Here is a 20,866-nt window from a genome sequence, read left to right on the forward strand (position 1 = left end):
CTGTTCCTCCCTTGGATGTCAACGAGGGCAAGCTTGCTTGTGTGTTATGGTCGATGCATGCGACAAGAACAGTATCATTATCAACACAAGTAGGAAAAATAAAAGAAATATGTTGCTGAAAAGGGTAAAAAGCTGAAGGAAAAGTCAGCAAACGATGATGGGCGATCATGCTGACCATGAGAGAGAGAGAGAGAGAGAGAGAGAGAGAGAGCGCTCGCTTCATTGTTCACGGATTACATCTGGCCCCCACCCCACTTCCCCAAGTTATCATTGCCAAAGGCCACCGAGATGGGGGGCGGTTGGTCATCAGCTGCTGCTTCACGCAATCTTTTAGACCAGACAATGCCGCAACATGGACGTACCAGAAGCCACCATTGGAGGTCAAATACCACTTTCTTTCTCTCTCACTCGTGGAAACCAATAAGAAGATTTGTCTCTGTAGAGCTTACTAATACTACTCATTATCAAATGGAAAGGCTATGTTATGTAGCATGAGCTCTGTGCATGAATGATTGATTCTACGACACGAGTCTAAACAACAACTTTCGGAGAGATTTTGTTTCAGACAGAAAGAAATACTACCATTAATAAACTATCACATATATTTTTACTTCAGTTAAAAATAATTAATTAATTTTTATTAACCCGACACACACAACAGTTGTGAATTATGAGCAAACGATTACTTAATTACACTACAAGTAATGAATTCCCGATGATAAACAACAGTCATTATTATAGGTAGCGAGATCTGCTGCAGGACGTACAACACGAACGCTGTCAAATACGTACACTTAAGAAAACAAATCGAAGGAAAGAATTGCACCAATCTGATGTTTAAATTCAAAAAAAGTTGCATTAGAAAGGACTTGAAAACAAACAAAGTTCAGAAATGGAGCAGCCGTGTGGCAAACAAATTTGACCATAAATATCACACGGTCAAACAGTGTTCAAAGATAATCCAATCATCATTGATGAGTACCAAAACAAAAAAACAAAAAAAAAACACTCGGAACGATTAGATCTCGTCGTCCCACAGCTCCTCAACACTTTTGTAAACGCTTTGTGGATGCACGAAAAAGTTGGCCGTCAGTAGCCGTGCCTGTCAACGATGACAAACAAAATATAGTCTTAAAATGGAAAATTGTATTGATTCTACAGGGAGATCAGGAGAGATGAACACTCTCACACAAGGAAAGGAAAAGACAAGGGAACGCATCTATGCACATGCATCCTCGATTTAGACAAAGGACGTTTCATACCAATATATATATATATATATATCGATAAATATTCCAAGCCATTAAAAACCAGAATCTAATGTCTAAGCCCATCAATATTAAAAAAAAAAAAACATATTTTACAAAACATGCATGTCAAACAATCTTTCATAAAGATGCATATATACACCAGAGGGAGACCCCAGATTCATGAGTTATGGTACTAGCTACTCAACTGAAAAAAAAAAAAAAAAAAAAAAAAAAGGACGGATCGAAAAACAATGTGGTGGAACATGTAAAACTTGCTACAGAAATACCCAACTTTAGGTAATCAAACCCCATAGAATAACATACATGCAATCAGAAATTGTCTGCAACGATTACGATCGACGACAAACATTGAAATATAGCGCCAATCAATGATATATATAAAAAAAAGGGTATAGTTTAAAAAGAATTCATAGAAAATTTGTAGTTACCTGCTCAAATTCAGAGAACTTGCCAAACAAGTCATCGGGAATAGACCAACCGAATACATCAAAGTTATCCTTTATCCTTGCTTCCGTGGTGCTCTTGGGCAACACGCTTTGACCCATTTGAAGACCCCAACGCAGAGCTACTTGTGCAGGAGTCTTACCCAGTTTTTCAGCAATCATGTTTACGATAGGATGTGTGAGTACATTGCTTCCCTTGATAAACGATGTGCCAGGAGAGCCCAGAGGGGAGTACGCCTGCAAACTCCCCAAGAAATATGTCACATATAAAAGTAAATATGCAAAAGAGAGAGAAGCACCAAAAATAATAATGTACTAGAAAATACAAATTACAACAAGGACATTTTAAACTTACAGAGAGATGAACACCCTTAGACTGACACAAGGCACGAAGCTTCATCTGTTGCCAACCAGGGTGACACTCAACCTGTTCGACGGCTGGGGGAACTCGTGCAACAGAAAGCAGATCTTCTAACTTCTTTGTAGAAAAATTGCTCACGCCGATAGCGCGAGCTTTACGTGAGTCGTACACTTTTTCCATTGCTCCCCATGTAGCAGGTATATCAGGCGGTAAAAAGTTTTCAGGGCTTATGCTACTCCCCTTCTTAACGCGAAATGGCCAGTGAATCTTCAAATCAAATTAAAACAGTAAGACAAAAAACTGGTAATCTGTAGAAACAGGCTCTCAAATTTCATGAGAAATGCAGTTTTGAGCAAAAACATATTGGCATGAAGAGATCTACGCAACACTTTTCACATATACACAATAGACATGCACAATGAATTGTCCCTGTAAACTTACAAGGTAGAGATCCACATAATCAAGCTGGAGGTCCTTCAGAGTTAGATCGATTGCAACAGGCACATCTTCAGGAGCATGATCGCTACACCTGCAAAAGTCAGTAAGTTTTTTCAATTTCTTAATTCGGCAATTTGCTAGAAAACTAAAACGTCTCAAAGATAACCACTTGAATACTTAATTGCACAAGTTAGAAAAAAACAAGGATCACCATAGTTTAGATGTGATAAACAACTCTTCGCGCTTCACGATACCCTCATCAAATAGCTTCTTTAGAGCCGAACCAACCTAGAACAACCACAAAGGAAATGAACTAATCAGATGCTCCAAGTAATTAACAGTTTGTGAATGCACGGTTTGTGCAGCTGTTCAAATTTCAACATGACTCGATAAACATGTCTTTTGTTTTGTTATCGTTACAAACATAGCATTCTGTTAGTGTTGCCGAGGATACCGTAGTAACAAGTACAAGCGCAAGAAGCAACATATAGCAATATTCCTATGGGCATACGGCAATTAAAAGATATCATGCGCCGGGAATACCTCCTTTTCATTGTTGTATACACGAGCACAATCAATATGCCTATAGCCAGCCTGCAAGAACACAATAGGTAAACCAAGTATCAGATGTATGAAAATTGGGATACCATTGCACACGAACAAGTGGTACCTCATCGCATATTGGTTCGAGAAACGAATGTGGAGACATTAATTTCACAAACAAGAATAAGGCAACTAAACAAATGTATCGCATCCTCCACAAGATTGCAGAAATTGGAACTTGGGGAAGGGTTTCTGATGACAAAAAACATATCGGCCGGTGTTCTTGAGACGGGCTAGAGAGACGAAATCGGAGGTGTTCTGTTGACAATGAACATTTCGTCTGATGTTCTGATAACTACAAGGGTTATAAAAACGAAATCTGAAGCCCATTTGATGTTCTCGATACGGGTTTGCGATAAATGCATTGGATGTTTCAAACGAATGCAGACGGAGCCGTCGTCTCCCCGTACAATCGACCATTGGATATCTACAACGTTTACAGGAATGATCAACGCACTTGATGGAAAGCAGAGGCCGCAAAACCCACAGATTAAAGAACCAAGAGACTCGGACGGTGGAAGACAGGCGACAAAGCCCTAAGAAGGATCGAGAAACGGAGCACGAATCACCACGGAAGATAACAGAGGCCACAAAAACCTCGGACCTGAAGAATCAAGAAACAAAGGAAGAAGCACTCGGAGGCCATTAAACCAACCCCTCGGCCTCAACGAATCAAGAAGCGCACAGCGCGCATCTCCATGGTCGAAAACAAAGGCCGTAAAAAGGCCCTCGGCCTTAAAGAATCAAGAACCCTTCGCACGCGTCCCTGCGGCCGAGAACAGGGGCCGCAAGATCCAACGATGAATGCAAGAAACGGAGCACGAACCCCCACGGCAGACTGAAGAAAGTCATCCGAATGTGGCACGTCCGATCGATAAGAAAGTCATTCTAGGGTTGGTCAAGAAAGGATTAGTACCTTGACGGCCGCGATGACAGCAGCGCCGACGAGACCCGGCGCGGACTGCCAGGTTCCCAGGCCGACGGAAGGAATCTTGGCCCCGGTGTTGAGGGTGAAAAACTTCGCCATCGGCCAAGGAGAAGAGTGAAGCGAGAGAGCGGGCGGAGAAGACGATAGGGGGGTGGGGGAAGAATCTCCTCCCCGAGACTTTAATAGACGCCGGGACGGATCCACGCCTCTGCCTCGTGGGAGCTCCGCGTTTGGCAAGGCTCCACGAGATCGTCCGATCGCGTCATTCGGCCTTTCGAAGAGAACAGATCCGCCCAGGGTCGGCCGGAACGCAGGAAACTTCGACGCACGCCAGACGCACCCGCTCGCGTCACTCGGCGACTCCTCGGGGAACGCGGGGCCCACGTGGAGAGAACCGAGCTTGTTCCGTGTGGTATAGGTGTCCGCGGGTTGAGTTACTTTTGTATGGGGAAATTGTTCTTATTTTTATTATGGTGAGTATTTATTAGTGAGACGTGAAATCTTGACTTGACATTGATATGTCACATAAGAAGAAGATTCACATGAATAAAATAAATGCATATGGTTTTTTATTTATTCTTTTAAATCTAAATTAATGAAATAATTTGGTGGACCAAATTAGGACACGAATGCGACCGTACGCGTGGTGAAGCAGATTCGGGAATGCATGCAGCAGCAGCATACAGCTGAGAAAAGAATGCCATATATAGTAAGTAGGTGACGCTACTTGCATCGTCAAAGCCTAAATTATTCCGAGTCAAACCACATAAATCAGTCGGCGCTTCATTGCAAAACACCGTATAAAGAATAATCACATACGATCGCATGAGTCGATCAGAATCAATACCTTCCCCATCCAAGCAAATACATTTCCCGTATCGCTTGAAATCCTGGATTATACTCGCACTAAAATATTTCATTATACTCGGTTTGCGGTACAATTGAGGTAAACTAGATTAATGTAAGGGCATATACGGATGATATCCACACCGTGATATCAACTGCCACAGCAACCAACATATGGCAGATGAGTTACACGCACAGTAATCGAAAGCTCGTCGAGACTTCATCACGACCATCTCGTTCTAAATAGATGATTTCGACTGCCAAACATAAAGCCATGCAAAGGGAGGGGATGGAGGACTTGCGTGTCATAATAAGCTTCCACAGAAATTTTATACCTTTGAACATACATAATCAATCAGCAACTCGTCAAAAGTTCAGCAATTCACCTGCTGTATGTTACACGATTCAAGCACAATACATGGAGTTTAAAATGTTGGTGTGGTAAGATCAGCGATAGAATGCTGAGATGGTGTTTTCTATGAGAAGAAGAAAATCTTGATGAAGAGTGCCAAAGCAAATTGCAAGACTAGAGCGCTGACGACCAGAGGCCTCGTATCACTCCCCTCGGTGGAAACCTTCAGGTTTAGATACACGAACCAAGACGATGCAGAACCAGCAAGAATAATGATGATCCACCTGAAGATCTCTGAAGGCACCACCAAGAACAACTAATACATAGTTCAACAGAAACCAAGATCAGCTGATGTAAGAGCTTTATGACATGGAACATGAATTTAAAAGTGAAACAAGTGTGTATAGAGTATGTCACAAGCTGTAACCTTAAATCTAGGTCTAGTTTCCTCTTCCCTCTTTTATGTAAAACACTGGAAAATAAATATCCTTTGAACAAAAAAGACCAAGTATACTGCAATGCGTAGCTCAATCCAGTCCACAAGCAGGTTCATGGCCAATCCAAGCCAAACAAGAAATCGATTGGTCATGTATCTATTGACGGAGGTATGGAATCATGTCCTGGACTCACAGGCTAAAGTGATTACCACCGGAGCTTGACTGAACCATTTATCATCCTAGCAACTAATTGTAGGTCTCACCTTTTCAACCAAATCAAACCCATGGATATCTATCTATACATTACAAGGTACATGCCGCATTTTCTTCTTCTTCTTCTTCTTCTTCTTCTTCTTCTTCTTTTTATATTTTTGAAATCCATCTCTGTCAAGCACTTATCAACTCGTAGTTACAATCATGGATCATGATCTTAAGCAAATTGTGTCCCTTTACCAAGCCAATAAGAAGGCAACATATCTGCTAAACAATTAGACCACACAGCTCTAGACACCCATGAATCAAGTTGCCCAATTCAGCTCAAACCGCAGCTACCACTTTTGGTTTTTTTGTATTTTTGTTTTTTTATCAACAGTGTACAGTGGCTTTCTCTGTAATTATCAATTTATTCAATGTGCTGACTTATATGAAGTCCAATTTTATGATTGACTGGCATGGCTACTACCGATCAGAGCTAAGTCATCCTGAGTATCTAGCAGAATAAACAATTTATTTATCATTGAAACAAGGGGAAAGAAAAAGATACTTACCGAAGCAGGTATGAAGACGAACAAAGAGTAACCCCACATACACCAAAGGCGTACAAGGTTTGCATTAAGTCCAAAATACTGGAGCAAGAAGTAGAAGGCAGCTGGTACAGCAACTGCATAACCAAATACCACACATGCTGCCCAATCTACATAACTGACATCAAATTCCCAATCACCATTTGGTTCACTTCTTTTCTGAATCAGATAAGTGCCATAGTTTCCAAGGGCAGCAAGCATGAAGACCAACGTAGCTGAGATCCAAACAGGGCCGTACCTAATACATTAGATGCATTATCAGCTGAAGCATATGCAACTTACAAAACTCGATGAAAATAGTACAAATTCAGCATGTTACGAGAAAAAAAAAAAAAGGAATTGTGTACTCCATGACTTATGGAGTAATGAATGATAGGAAAGAGGACCAAGGAATTTCTCAGATTTCTGTGGACCAAAACTCCTATACACTGTACTGGAAGACCACTCTAGAAGTGCTACTATTGTGAATATCAATTCTTAGTTTAATATTACATGCATAAACCAGACAATACTTTTAAGAAATGCCAAATATGATAGTCAGCTATTAGTCTTGATCCTCAAAACAAGCTCTCACAAAAGTTATAAATAATTTTCTTTTACAGTACTACTTTAGTTAGTCAGTGAAAGATGATTATTTAGAAGAAAAGAAAAAACAATATTGGTCTGCTCAAAGCCTTCAGCTGATGCATAAAAAGATTTTTCTTATCAATCACCCACAGCCATCCCCCTCTTCTGCTCTTTCTTATTTGAGTTTGGTCATCACTAACAAGATCTGAAACTATAAGCTACAATCGGAATAAGCTTTAACTCAGATAAGTTTCCAAATAATTATGTACAGCACATAAAAGCTAATGATGGATGCGTAGAGGAGCAACTCACAGATCAGGACTCCCATCGATCTTCCTTGAAAACTCATCCATTGGATACACCGAACTAATGATTCTATCTACAACCACATCAGTGTCAACATTGAAATATGGGGTATATGATGATAAACTACAAAATCCTTTCCAGTTGTTTGCAGCTTGCTCTTCACCACCTGTATAAATGAAAAATTATATTTCGAAAAAGCAGAGGTATACGAAATAACAAAGAAATACAGTGAGCGGAAACATACTTATATATGAAAAGAAGTATGAATTCTAAACTATGATGACTCAACCTTTGACCTCATATGAGTTGAACTGGAGCTACAAAAGCTAAACCTAGCTGAGCCAATTTATTTCACAACATAAGATTGCAAATAGTACAAAAATACACAAACACTAGTGTGCAAATCTGTGGGAGTAAGTGATATATTAAAGGAACATAGAAGGCGAGGTTTCAACCTTCAACACCCGTTCTATGAATCAAACCAAAAGGATTCTCGAATAGAATAAAGTTTGACGCCCATTGCTCATCTAAAGTTGTTAACTCAAGGGCTTGTATCTGTCTAACACAGTCTAGCCCTAGGCGTTGTAGATATATGATGCAGATTGCAGCAGTTATCAATCTCATCATCGATATGTCTAATAGAGAAGCATGTTCAGAAGAAACAATAAAATGCTTTCCATGCACAATTATAACAAAAAGAACGACATGCATGAAAAATGCACAAAATGAAGTACCAAGAGTATGCCTTGTGTGTTTAACATGCATACCAAGTGGACTCTCAGGTGGTATGTATCCACCATTGCCAGGCGGAAAAACTTGCAAGTTTGCAGGTAAGGCTGCAAGAGAAATCAAACAACATGCCAAAAAAGTTAGATTTTGACAAGGATATTCAGCAAAAGATCCATTCTTTTTTTAATTTTCCCTAGTAGGGAGGACGAATTGAAGTACTACATTGACTAGCGCCGGCGCTCGGTTTTTCTTCGGCAATTACAGCCTGCACCAAAAGTTTCAACAGTTTAACTACACATATCGAGAAAACAAAGTTTAAGCGGCAATTACAGAAAAGAAGGTACTAACGACCGACTCCTATCACTCAGATAGTCCTCATCTAAACAATCAACGACGCAAGAAAGTTTCCAGAAGCAAATAAAACTTTAAACAAGCTCTTCATTCTAAATCTCATCCAAAAGGTACGAATGTAAAAGGAAATCAAATTAGCGATTCGCTTGTGGAATTAATCGGACTGCAAGAAAGAGAAGAAAAAAAACCCTAACTAAATTGGGGAAGAAAGAAGGAACAGAGATCATTTCGTCTCGTGAAACTAAATGCCGATTGGAAAGTTCCGATCAGATCATCAATAGATTGGGCGAGGATCTAATTAATAAAGGCGAAACGATAATCTAAATGGGAAAATGAGCTAAGGAAATCAGGAAAAGAGAAAGACGTACGGGAACGGAACCGAGCAAGTGGCTCGTGGGGAGGCTGGTGTAGCCTTCTTCCATGGCGGAGCACCACCCTCAGCAGCAGTAGAAGAATCGGACAAAGGGGATGGCCGTCTTCGGATCGACCATTCTTCGAATCACAATCGAACGTTCTTTTCCTCTTCTCCCTCTATTTCTTCTTCTCGGAGGAACCCTAATCTCGGAGAAATATTTTCGCCCTTCTTCCTGTTTGTTTCCTCTCCCGCGACGTGATGGCAACACGAGGCCGTATGAGGCTGCGCCAATCCCTCGAACAATGACTCAAGAACCAGCTAACGGGTTTAAGTAAGAGAATCCGACGACAAAACTGACGGCCTTGAAGAGAGTCCAAAAACCAGATCCGAATCCGACAGCTAGAGAATCCGTTCCCAAAAAACACAAAAACTGTGTCTGAGCCCGGGTTCGAACCGGGGACCTCTAGTGTGTGAGACTAGCGTGATAACCGACTACACCACCCAGACAACGTGTTGTGGTTTACGTTTTATAATATATATATATTCTACACTCCATGATTCAAGGGCTCATGTGCAGAACGTTATGGATCATGTTTTGCACGTCTCATCAATCCTAATATGTCCATCTCATCATTATAAACTCGTAAGACTTGTTTAAAGATACTAACTCATGCTTAAGCCATGCATCGGTGTGTTGGTTGGGACACAGTGTGGAGTACGGGCTGTGGATAGCATGATTAAGGAGCTAAATTATGGTGTTCTTATTTCATCGTCCATGCGTGACGGAAAATGAAGCAGGAATGCTGTCTGCGGTGGTGCAAGGGGCGGCAGATCAGTTGGCTTGCGAGGTTGACCAGACCACAGGTCCGTAGACGACAGCTTGTCCGGTGATTTGGAGGATAAGCACATAGTCTCCTTCGCTTGATACGTTCTTGCTGGTCCAAAGGGTCTTGTACTTGTGGTCGCCTACGACGGCGAGCTGCCCTAGGTGATCCAGCCGGAGGAAGCAGTTGAGGCCTTTGCCCGCCGTCCCGGACTGCCACAGAACGCTGGTCCCGCCCTTTATCAGAGCCAGGTTGCAGTCGTCCTTCATGACGAAGGTGTAGTCCCTGGTCGCGAGGTTAGAACCACCGTCGAGAACCTGGGACGAGAACAACAGGTTATCCACCATGGGAATGGCGGCCAGCTCCGCCTCGTTGGGCCCGGCGGCGCCGAAGCGGAAGTCAGGGGTCGACCACACCGCGGGGCCGTAGACGGCCACTTCGCCGTCGGGTCGGAGGACGGCTGCGTACTTGCCGGTCTTGGCGTTGCCAGCGACCCCGGAGGTCCACACGGTGAAGCCGGCGGAGCTGGTGATGACGAGCTGGCCGCGGTCGCCGAGCGAGAGGGTGCAGTTGACGCCCTCGCCGTGGGTGTTGGACTCGAAGCCGCGGCCCTTGTTGTAGAGGACGAGATTGCAGTCACCTTGCATCACGAAGGTGGCGCCGGGATAGTAGAGCTGGCTGTCGGTGCCGAGGACGTCGCCGGTGAGCAAGACATTGTTGTCATTGGCGGAGGAAAGGGTGGCGAGGAAGAAAAGGACGGAGGAGAGAGCGATCGAGACGAGGAGAAATGGGACTGCCATTGTGAGACCTGCAGCTGTGCTGCTCCTCGACGGATAAGGAGCTAAAGTCTAACGTGGCATTTATAGCGATGTGGATGGATGGATGGAACGTCGATCTTTAATGCGATTGCCGGCTTGGATTTCAACGACGGCGACTAAAACTATTCACGTGGTGGGGATGGGGAATGAAGCATTTAGTGTGCCGAGATGAAGACAAATGACAGCTGCATCACCGGAGAGGAGCGAGACTTCGGAGCAAGAAGACGACGAAATCCACGTCACATGTCGGCCTGCCGCAATCCACTGGTCCTTCGAAGATAGGACTGAAAGCTGGCAGAAAGAGTATTATATTAAGAAAGATAAATATCAGCACATGTTTATGTATGCAGGTAGCTTCAATCTCGAGCACCTTTTAACCTAATAGTACAGTTTATGATATATTTTACTTGAATTAAAAGATGGATCATAAATTAAAACTGAAAAAAGAAGCATCACGAAGAATCATACGAAGAATTTCTAATGGATCATCGGGTGTGCAACCCTGCAATGACTAAGCAAAACTGGAAATGAACTCACATCTGCAAAAGAAAATTAATCATTAAACAATGGACTGAAAAAAAGTACAAAAAGAGAAAAAAAAGGGAACCACAATCTTGGGATGCTGTGTCTCCGAAACTTCAAGTGTCCACGATTTGCACTACACGACGTTATCATGATCTTTTAATCTATAAATCATTATCTAGACCGGGAAGCAGAACACAAGTGTTAATTCTGAAATGCAATCACCTAAGTGGTCGAACAACAAGCACCCTTTGAGCCTCCAGCAGAGTCAGATACATTGATAGTCGTGCCTTGAGTCGGGGGGGCTGCTGTTTTTGCTGCCACTTTAGCTGCGAGTGCCTTTTTGTTTATGATGCGATAGATCTCCGTCAGGATCGAGTGAAATGCCTTGTCGACGTTGAGTGATTCCAGTGCTGAAGTCTCCAAGAAAGAGAGCCCCTCCTTCTCGGCTAAAACCTGGCCGTCATCCTCTGAAACCGCTCTCAGATGCTGCAAGTCCGACTTGTTACCCACCATCATGATGACGATGTTGGAATCCGCGTGATCCCTAAGTTCACGAAGCCACCTCTGGACATTGTCGAAGGTTTGCTTCTTGGTCATGTCATAGACTAGGAGTGCTCCCACTGCACCCCTGTAATACGCACTGGTTATGGCACGATACCTCTCTTGACCTGCGGTGTCCCAAATCTGCGCCTTGATCGTCTTCCCTTCTATCTGTCATCGAATCAATTTACTGGTCAGAATAAACTCCAAACAAAATAGAACAGAGCAACATCTTTACAGCATTTACTTTGTTACTTCTGGGAGATTCTCAAGACCGTCAAATGTACAAATGCAACTCGTTCGACACCCATAAAGGCAAAACAAAGATCACAGATAATATGCTTTTGAAATCGTAAATCATCGACCAAAGCCTCTTTCACTTCTGGTCCGAGGATCAAGGAGAAAAGAATTGTTACTACGGTGAATACAGAATCCAAAAACCGATTGAAATTATCCAACCCAAGTTCACAAGGAGAAAAGAATAATCTGGAGTTGGGGACAAAATGAATGACGCACAAGGATACAAGTCTTCTTTTGTCAACCTTCAAAAAACTCCTCGACCATTTAAAGGTCACTCGTGATCCTGTTTACCCCGATCGAGCTAAAAGCACGCTTTGTCTATTTCCATCGTTGATGTCATGATGACATAAATTCATCGAAATTTTGTGAAATTACAAGATCAAGAGCGTCAAGAAATTCATGGCTTTAAGATATATCTGTTTGTCTTCAATTTTCAAAGCTATTTTTTCATGCCCAAAAAAGTCTTTGGCTAACCGAATTCCATCGGATCCTAAACGCCCACAAGAGAAGAATCAATATTCTGCTATCTCTAGAATTCACGGGATGCTAAAGGTGCAAGCGGAACCGTTCCTCGTCGTTCATCCGCCAGAGGTTAATGATGCTCTGGCACGATCATCCGATGGCACCGCGAGCAGCATAAACACGATTTGCATGATATGAAGAACCAGACACTCAACGGAACCAACTATCACCGCAAGATCTGGAGGAGGATTAGGGATCGGAAGCAGCTGACCTGAAGGGTCTTGGTGGCGAACTCGACGCCGATGGTGGATTTGGAGTCCAAGCTGAACTCGTTGCGGGTGAATCTGGAGAGGATGTTGGATTTGCCGACGCCGGAATCGCCGATGAGGACGATCTTGAAGAGGTAATCGTACTCGTGATCCACTCGGTGAGCCATCTTGGCTTCCTGCCCCTCCTCCCTGTCCTCCCACCGATCTAGATCATGGGTTGCGAGGAGGCGAGATGGGAGTCGATGCCGACGAGGAGGAGGGAGAAGATGGGAGTATGGATCGGAAGATGGAGCGGCACCTGATTCCGATCGGATCGAACGAATAGAACAGCGAAATGGAGAATTGAGAGGGCGGGTTGGGGAAGAGGAACGTCGCACGTCAACGGGTGACCGAGAGAAATTAGCGGGGAAACGGCAGAGCTCACATGATAGATAACAAGGCAACACTATATTATATACCTCATTTAAATTTAGATTTAGCATATATTAATTTTAATTTTAATTCCGAAATCGGTGGCATTTGAGTTTTCAAAATCAGAAATCGAAATCAAACCAAACTTTATATTTTGTTAAATTAGTTATTTTCACATTCATGATTTAAAATGTATGTTATGGGTGTAAAATAATAAATAATTGATGAAATATGTAATGTATTTTGAAACTCAATTTAATAACTGATAAAAAAAAAAAATAAACTGTAGAATTTCATGTTAAAGAAAAAGAAAGCAACAAACAGGTTTACAGTTAACATAAACTCGAAAGCAGAGTTATTCTACAGAGCTGTCATTTAAAGAGCATCGACGACCACAAACACGAATCTGATCAAACCTTTTCAGGTGTTTTCCCACAGCACGAAGAAGACCGGAGTCTGGAGTTTAGTAAGGAAGGTTGTAATGATATAGCCAGGAGAAGGCACATAGAAACACCAGGAAAGTTAGTAGGAAGTTCAGGAAGCATTGCCGGCGCCACAAGCTCCGGTCTGACGATGATGATGATGATGATGATGATGATGATGATGATGATGGCTGTGCAGGCGCCATCGCAGGGTCGTCACCCTCGTTCATCTGCTCCGTGGACTCAGCAACACCTGAAGCAACCACATTCTTTGCTGTGGAGCCACAAATCTCACAGATCCTGACAAGATGAACCCAAGCCCCCAAATTAACTCGCTACAGATGTCCAAGTTAAGCAAGATGTCCTCACATTTAAAGGACATATCACATTTAAAGGACAAACATATGTCCTTTAAATGTGAGGACCAGCATAAGATACAACAAATCCAGCGATCCCAGAGGAGAGCTGACACTAAAACATACGACGAACGAGACTTCCTGCATGAATGAATTCTACAGAGTAATCAGACTTGAGCACACCGAAAAAGCTGAGTAATGTTTAGAATAAGAAGAGAAAGCACACAACGTAAGTGACTTGATAACTCCAAGATTTTGTGGACTTGTAGTTTTCTAACTAGCTGAATTGATGACACATTATTTCCTCGGCAGCACTGCTAAGCAGAGGTGCAAGAACACCTCGGAGCAAGTATGAACAGCAGAAAGAACTGTATGTATGTATGCTCCGACACACAAGGAAGCTTATCGGTACTATAGTTTTTATCAGAGTGACAAAAATGATTGCGTTCCACTGTTTTGATCGCACATTCTACAAAGGAAGAGTATACATCATAAATTGTCGACGCCTATGTTCTTCATCGAAACAACATAAAAGATGCATCGAGAAACAGGGCAGCAGAAGTGATTAAAGCAAAGCCCTCTACGTTATGCGTGCATCAGAATGGAAGGAAGGAGCGAAAGAAGGTAGTTTACCTGTTTCCTTTAGCCTCAAACCAAGTTTGGGCGCATCGCTCGTGGGCGACAGCCAAATCATGTTTGCAAGAACAACCCAATACGATGGGGGGGCCCGATTCCGAAGCAGAGTTCTCCAAGGCGAGATAACAAATCCTGCACTCCCTCGCAGCTTTGCGATCTGGATTCACCGAGAGCCCACTCTCCGGATCTACTTCAGGGGAAGAGGGCGAGCCGGAGGAATTTGTGCGCGGCTGTGGAGACGAACCGTCACGGTCGTGTACGCTAACAACCGAATGATTTGGTTCCTCCTTGTTATCAGAGGATCGCGTTGCCTCCGCCATGCCGCGGGAGACGTAGGGAACCCAGCGAACCTGAGGAGGAAGATGCATCAAGTGAGGCAAACAGGAGAGAGAGAGAGAGAGATCATAGGTATGTACCAGAACGAAGCGGTCGGCCCGAAAGGTGAGAGAGAAGGTAGGGAGGAGGAATATGGAGGGGGTGGGGGACGGAGGTAAAAGCAGACATCGGCCGTGCCCAGATGCACGTACCCACGACCCTGATCCAAAACAACCATTCTTCAGCCTCCGCCACCTGATCCAACGGAACTATCTATGATTCAATGGACATCCACCGTCGGATAATGAATGTCCCGTTGAAACCAATTCCCAACTAAAAATTACATGAATCATAGAGAGAGAGAGAGAGAGAGAAAAAAAATAACAATAATATTATTAAAAAACATTTTTCGAGATAATCATGGAAATTAATTTAAATCTATCTATTATGTGGCGTATAATCAAACAACGTAATAATTAATCCTCGACTCAAAATCTAATCATAACCACACTGCCCTTTCAAGTCCAAGTCGAAACCTGTTGGGCTCGGGTGAGTACTACTGGTAACACTCTCGTTATGAGATTTTATCGGATGAAGGGGTCGTCGTTAAATGGTCTCGTTAGTATCTATCTATCCTTTGAAGCCAACAAACACACACAAAAAGATGGATCAACTTATAGCTTCGATGGGTACCGATGAACACAGACAGCATGCTTAGCCTTGGTTTGGTTTGGTGTGTCGTCTATATAGGCAGCCATGGATGGTCGATGTGGAGGAGAAGCTGAGCCAAGCGTAGTACTCCCTTCAAATTAAGGTATGCTGAAAGGAAAAATAAATTCTTGTTCAAAGTTGTCTGAATCGTTCAGTTACACTTCACACAGGATTAAAGCATAAACTTCACTGGAAACAGAAACATTCATAAAATTAAGGCGAACTATCGTAACATTCGAATGACATATAGACATCAAATTCTCTACTCTCTACCATCATTCCCCAGTTCACTATATTTATTTATCTTCTCTCCCTCGTGACAGTAAGTCCTGACGAACGTTAAGTGCCACTACCACAACATATCGGCCACAAAAACAGAGAAAAGAATAAACAAAATGAAAAACCGTTTTATACTTATTACCCCTGCATGATAAAACTTTCTTATCAACCAAGTGTTAATAAGTTCAAACTTATTCAAACTTAACAAGTAAAAGCATGCTTTCGTTTCCAATTAATCTATTTCCACACAAGACCGTTTACAAAACGTCCAAAACAAGAATCTAACTCGTTCCGTAATGTCGCCGGTAGCTGTGCAGCAAACACACACAAATTACCTATCGAGAAGGTCCACTAGTAAATACACCATTAGGAAGTGTATATACCTGCCATAGCATTAAACAGGATATATATATATATATATATATATATATATATATATATATATATATATATATATATATATATATATATATATATATAAAGAAAAAGCTGTCTTAAGTACCACAAATTGCAAAAAGAAACTAACAAGTCTAAAGTACCAAAATTTCCAAGGTTCTTACAGAGCTCTGAACCATTTGAAGCATATTCACGTGCTCCCCAAAGCAGGTCTTGACAATTCATGGAGTACTTACCTAGACAATGAAATACAACAGCATCATCATCATAATGATGTAGCCATCTGGAACCGCAACAGGACGATGCCACAATGAACAATGGGACAATGTTTTTGCTGTCAGAAATGGATACTCGATACAGTTCCAAGTAGACCTCCGGTCAAACATCTGAATTCTTCTTTTCTTTTCTGATGCTAACCACCGCTTCATCATGCTCACTGAATCAGCTTACATTGCTTTAAGGTGCAGAAATGACCATCAGGATCCTCTTTCTTATGTTAGTCATCAGATATGTACTGCTAAATCCACCTGTCTGATGACTAGCATATGGTGCTACTACCGTTCAAGCCACTTTTAAGCCAAGCAATGCTGCTAATATCTTTTACCACCGAGGCCAATTCATGACTTGAAATGGGTGGAGGCTCTTCAAACTCAACAAACTCGGGACCCAACAATGAGCCACTAGAACGACCCTTATCTTGAATGCCACAGCAATCATGCCCACATCGTTGTGGAACCTGAGGCTCACAGGAGATATTGTTAAGGAATTTGCAGATGTCACCACCAGGTTTCAATGCTTCATACAGAGGGCCATCCGGTTGGCCTCGTCTTGCCACTTCAAGACCACTCGGCTGACGAGATATACAAGAATATGGGCTGAAAGCACTCACCCTTGCAATTGGTCGGAAGAGGTAGGGTGGGTCTTTTATCTCAGGCTTGGGCGGTTCATTTCTGATGATGACAACCTCTCCGGAATTGTCGGAAACATTTTCCCTTGAACTAGGGTCTCTTAATTCCATGGACTTCAAGGAATTGATATTGTCAAAAGACGGAGACTCATCTGAAGGACCTTTGTTTTTCTCAATGCTAACTTCCCGTGGAGTATCACATGTTTTATGCCGTTCACCTTCCGTACATCTACGACGCAAAGTGGAATTCCAGTGGTTCTTTATTGCATTGTCAGTTCTCCCCTCTAAAAGCCTTGCAATCGATGCCCATTTGTTACCATGGATTGCATGAGCAGCAATAATGATACGGTCCTCTTCCTCTGCAGCAAACATACATGAGCTTGTTCATTACATGTCGCACCTAAACATCGTTTATAGCACACAGAAGATTGTTCACTCTTTACTTTGGCAGGCCAAAGTTGGTCTTGTAGATTGTTCAGCTATAAACCAGCTGAGATAAGACGAGCAATGGCAAGTCTGGCCCTTTAATTTACTTCAACTCTTACTCATTTAAAATCCCACCCATCTCACCTACTTGCCTTAAAATTGGAGACAGAAACAACCCCAGAGATGGGTCCCACATGGGCCCCATTGCCGATTCCAACTGTCCGGCAGCTGAGACAATCAAGCCATAAACAAGTAGAAAAGGCATTGCACTGTAACAGATGAATTGACAGCCTATTTCTCTTCAACTACTCGGACTGTCTACAAAGTGCAATATTAAGACAACAACTCGAGTTCATCATGAAATGCAAGAGTCAAACTAACCAATTCTGTATTCTGTAACAAAAGAATAAGAGAACTGCAACAAAGCTGACAATTGAAAGGCCAAACTCTTTAATCCGAAAACACTGCATATGTTGTCTACAGAAATAGTTTGTCTTGTTCAAAGATCCGATAAGAATAGATGTGACACCATTTGGGGTGTTCAAGAAAACATCCAAGAAAAAAGAAAGCACACACATGGTGACAATTACCGGGCCATAGAAAAAGAATTGGTAAAATATACAATCTCATTTAAGCTTCTCATTACAAATGACACAAAAAAGCTCAGCATGGCATACTTGAAAACCACTTTCTAAATTATAAACGTTTGTAGATCTTAAATTGGATGCTAGAGACACCTATCTAAACAAAATGAGGTCTGTCCAACAATACAATCTGGTAACATCTAAACCATTCTGCTAATTAGATAGTTGGTGATAAGACCCAAAAGTCTTATCGTAAAAGAAATGAAAGAAATGGAAGAAAAGGAAATGATCGCTTCGAGGGGATCGGCCTCCTAGGGCTTGTCATAACAAACTAGAATAATATTTCATTGAATGATTGACTTAAAGAAAAGGTTGCATCACTATTTATAGAGTTTCACCTAGAGTCTACCAAGACTTGGACTCTTAATAATAATTAAATATTAAATAAACTTCTATCCGATTCTAACTGAACTAAAGAGACTCAATAAACAACTGAACTAAACTGACTCAATAAACATTATTCAAAAGCTCAGAAGAATGGGTCCTAATAGTTGGCTAGCAACCTTCTCCGCTAGGGAAATGAATAACTAGCAGTCTGATGATCTTAATACTGGTGAGTTCTAATAATTTTAATACTGGTGAATGCCACAGAAAATATAATTGCTAGCAACCTGACACCGAATGCACCTTTACTGTAATGTAAGAACTGGATGTTCATCACCTTAAATATTTTAATTGATCACCCAATCAAGAATGTATTCCAGTGGATGCCAGAAGTATTTGAAAATTTCTTTTTTAAATAAATATCATAACAACTTCAAAACAAAAAAAACTGGTGCTACCATCCTAAATGGCACATTTTTAAAGAGGACGAATGAACATAGAATCGTAATTAGGAGAAAATCTGCTAAAAAAATGAAGTAGCAACTAGCACAGAAACAATTCAAAAAAAAAAAAAACCCTTAAATGGCCAGTGTACATCCAGCCATATATAGACACTAGAAGAACTACCATCACTAGTATATTTATCCACTCCGTCATGATTAACCATTTTCCAGAATACACATTAAATTTCCATAAAGAGAGTAACCTGAAGGTTATCATGCCTCCTAAATCCCTAAGTGAGATTTTGATTTAAGGGTAGCAAAGAGTTAAATGGTGGGTCAAAAATTTGTCCTGCCAAACAAAACAGAACTTAGGTAGGATAACTTAATCTGGTCACCAAGAAGTAAACCCAATGAACACAAAATATAACACAGTATATCACCTATGAGTGTCTATTTTCACACCCACCGTATATCAATATAACCATCCTTCCCCCAATTTTTCTCCATGTTTTTTCTCGTTGGCTATATTTAACCCAGATAACCTATTTTTAATCTACAAAACAACAGTTTAGTTGAACTGGACCAGCGACTCAACAAAAGTAAGAACGATATCCACACTATGTAGGTTAGGATAATGTTATGCCAATTTTAACACGGAGCCAATGCAACCTACAATGCAAGAAATGATCCACTGCTTTATATTTATTGCTGAACTTACTGGCAGAAAAAGCAAAAATATCAATACTGCAGGCATCCTCAAACATTTGTGCCTCCATCAACACCCACTCCATATTCAACGCTTCAAATGCTCTCAAACATTTTGTAGTTCAAAGATATTCTTATTTTGAGTTATTCGCACATAAAATGAGGAAAAGAAACATATCGTCAAAGGCTTGACTCCAAAGACAAAATTACCATAGTGATTCTAGTTATTGCCTCATATCTGTGAACTTCAAACTCCTATTCACGGTTAATGGTTCCAAATCCTTAGATGGATTCGGATGCCAATGTAAACCCAGAATCTCAGGATGCTCCGCAATATTGCACAAATAGAAACCGAACCGACACCATCATCGAACGATCCAAAAGAGGGGATGATCGACACGGTAGCAAACGAGGTTTGGGAGCAGAGACCAAAGAACAAACAAGAGGAGGAAGTACCAGTAAAGGGTCGGCGCTTGACGTAAGGGTCGAGTTGATTGCACCAGCGGAGGCGGCAGGACTTCCCGGAACGACCGGGGATTCCCCGCGCGATCAGGCTCCAATTCCTCGCCCCAAACTTGCTCACCAGCCGGCTCAGGATCACGTCCTCCTCCGGCGACCACGGCCCCTTCACGCGGTCCTCCACCGCGGCCCCGCCCCCACCCCCGCCGCTCGCCGGCCCTTCGAGCATCACCACATCGGCGCCGCTCCCTTCCCCGGCCGCGGACGCGGATCCGCCGGCCGAGTCGTCGACGAGGATGGGGGAAGACGGGGATGAAGTCGAATGGCGCGACGGATGGGGGGGAAGCGCGGATTCGACGGCGGGCTCGGCTTTGGTCTCCATGGGGAAGTGAGAGAGGCGATGTCTTCGGCGTCTAAAGAAGCGAGAGGAAAGGAGGAAAGGAAGAGTACCGACCGCCTAACCGCAGTCCACAGAGAGATAATGACAAGGGGCAAATGTTCCGGAAATGAGAACTCCCAAGGCGGTTTCCCTAATGACTACGACGCGTGCATCGCACGTGCCATAGACCTTGGTCAACATGTTGCAATATTATGAAAATATTTATTACTCTCGACTATGCCTTTTGGATATAATATTATCGAAAAACTCTTTTAACATATATTTATCGATAATTTTACTTTCTTTCCCTGCAAAGCAAAAAATAAATAAATAAATAAATAATATTATTGTTACAAATTAATTTAAAAAATTCATTAAATCAATTATTCATTTGAAGGGTATCAAAACTAATAAGAATTTTGATAATTTATTACTACGAGATTCTGAACTGTAATCCCATTTTCATCATTTACCTTAAAATAAGAGATTTGAGAGTCCAAATATTTAAGCAAACCATATTCTCAT

At 42.1% G+C, this 20,866-nt stretch overlaps 6 protein-coding genes and 1 non-coding gene across 9 annotated transcripts; all 7 read right to left on the reverse strand.

Moving 5' to 3' along the window:
• Positions 1–834: 834 nt before the first annotated feature.
• Positions 835–4,386, reverse strand: LOC135674824 (NADPH-dependent aldo-keto reductase, chloroplastic-like). The gene is made up of 7 exons (XM_065185027.1): positions 4,033–4,386; positions 3,057–3,107; positions 2,725–2,801; positions 2,517–2,604; positions 2,070–2,342; positions 1,700–1,951; positions 835–1,102 (listed from the first exon to the last, which is right to left on the reverse strand). Exons 1-7 carry the CDS (start codon positions 4,141–4,143, stop codon positions 1,019–1,021), a joined length of 936 nt encoding a protein of 311 aa, XP_065041099.1. The 5' UTR covers positions 4,144–4,386; the 3' UTR covers positions 835–1,018.
• An 807-nt stretch (positions 4,387–5,193) lies between these two features.
• Positions 5,194–9,297, reverse strand: LOC135674826 (uncharacterized). Its single transcript, XM_065185031.1, has 6 exons — positions 8,804–9,297; positions 8,307–8,349; positions 8,123–8,191; positions 7,362–7,521; positions 6,447–6,720; positions 5,194–5,558 (listed from the first exon to the last, which is right to left on the reverse strand). Exons 1-6 carry the CDS (start codon positions 8,855–8,857, stop codon positions 5,367–5,369), a joined length of 792 nt encoding a protein of 263 aa, XP_065041103.1. The 5' UTR covers positions 8,858–9,297; the 3' UTR covers positions 5,194–5,366.
• On the reverse strand, positions 9,224–9,297 carry TRNAV-CAC (transfer RNA valine (anticodon CAC)). The gene has a single exon. It is a non-coding gene; the product is annotated as a tRNA-Val (tRNA).
• Positions 9,298–9,440: 143 nt separating this feature from the next.
• LOC135674827 (mannose-specific lectin 3-like) lies at positions 9,441–10,416 on the reverse strand. The gene has a single exon (XM_065185033.1). It carries the CDS (start codon positions 10,412–10,414, stop codon positions 9,623–9,625), a length of 792 nt encoding a protein of 263 aa, XP_065041105.1. The 5' UTR covers positions 10,415–10,416; the 3' UTR covers positions 9,441–9,622.
• A 168-nt stretch (positions 10,417–10,584) lies between these two features.
• On the reverse strand, positions 10,585–12,943 carry LOC135674825 (ras-related protein Rab11C-like). Of its 3 annotated transcripts, none has more exons than XM_065185029.1 (3): positions 12,531–12,943; positions 11,180–11,668; positions 10,585–10,723 (listed from the first exon to the last, which is right to left on the reverse strand). In XM_065185029.1, the coding sequence occupies exons 1-2, from the start codon at positions 12,693–12,695 to the stop codon at positions 11,180–11,182; spliced, it is 654 nt and encodes a 217-aa protein (XP_065041101.1). In that variant the 5' UTR covers positions 12,696–12,943; the 3' UTR covers positions 10,585–10,723. The 3 variants fall into 3 exon arrangements, with proteins under 3 accessions (XP_065041101.1, XP_065041102.1, XP_065041100.1); XM_065185030.1 differs by lacking the exon at positions 10,585–10,723 and having other exon boundaries at positions 10,973–11,668; positions 12,531–12,733; positions 12,827–12,937; XM_065185028.1 differs by lacking the exon at positions 10,585–10,723 and having other exon boundaries at positions 10,973–11,668.
• A 271-nt stretch (positions 12,944–13,214) lies between these two features.
• On the reverse strand, positions 13,215–14,903 carry LOC103986465 (uncharacterized). The gene is made up of 3 exons (XM_009404488.3): positions 14,770–14,903; positions 14,351–14,703; positions 13,215–13,661 (listed from the first exon to the last, which is right to left on the reverse strand). The coding sequence occupies exons 2-3, from the start codon at positions 14,671–14,673 to the stop codon at positions 13,403–13,405; spliced, it is 582 nt and encodes a 193-aa protein (XP_009402763.2). The 5' UTR covers positions 14,674–14,703; positions 14,770–14,903; the 3' UTR covers positions 13,215–13,402.
• Positions 14,904–16,166: 1,263 nt separating this feature from the next.
• Positions 16,167–20,452, reverse strand: LOC103986130 (transcription factor MYB1). The gene is made up of 2 exons (XM_009404031.3): positions 19,960–20,452; positions 16,167–17,320 (listed from the first exon to the last, which is right to left on the reverse strand). The coding sequence occupies exons 1-2, from the start codon at positions 20,342–20,344 to the stop codon at positions 16,593–16,595; spliced, it is 1,113 nt and encodes a 370-aa protein (XP_009402306.2). The 5' UTR covers positions 20,345–20,452; the 3' UTR covers positions 16,167–16,592.
• Between the last annotated feature and the right edge of the window lie 414 nt (positions 20,453–20,866).

This window comes from Musa acuminata, chromosome BXJ1-5 (genome assembly GCF_036884655.1).
Source record: "Musa acuminata AAA Group cultivar baxijiao chromosome BXJ1-5, Cavendish_Baxijiao_AAA, whole genome shotgun sequence".
Classification (NCBI taxonomy): domain Eukaryota; kingdom Viridiplantae; phylum Streptophyta; class Magnoliopsida; order Zingiberales; family Musaceae; genus Musa; species Musa acuminata.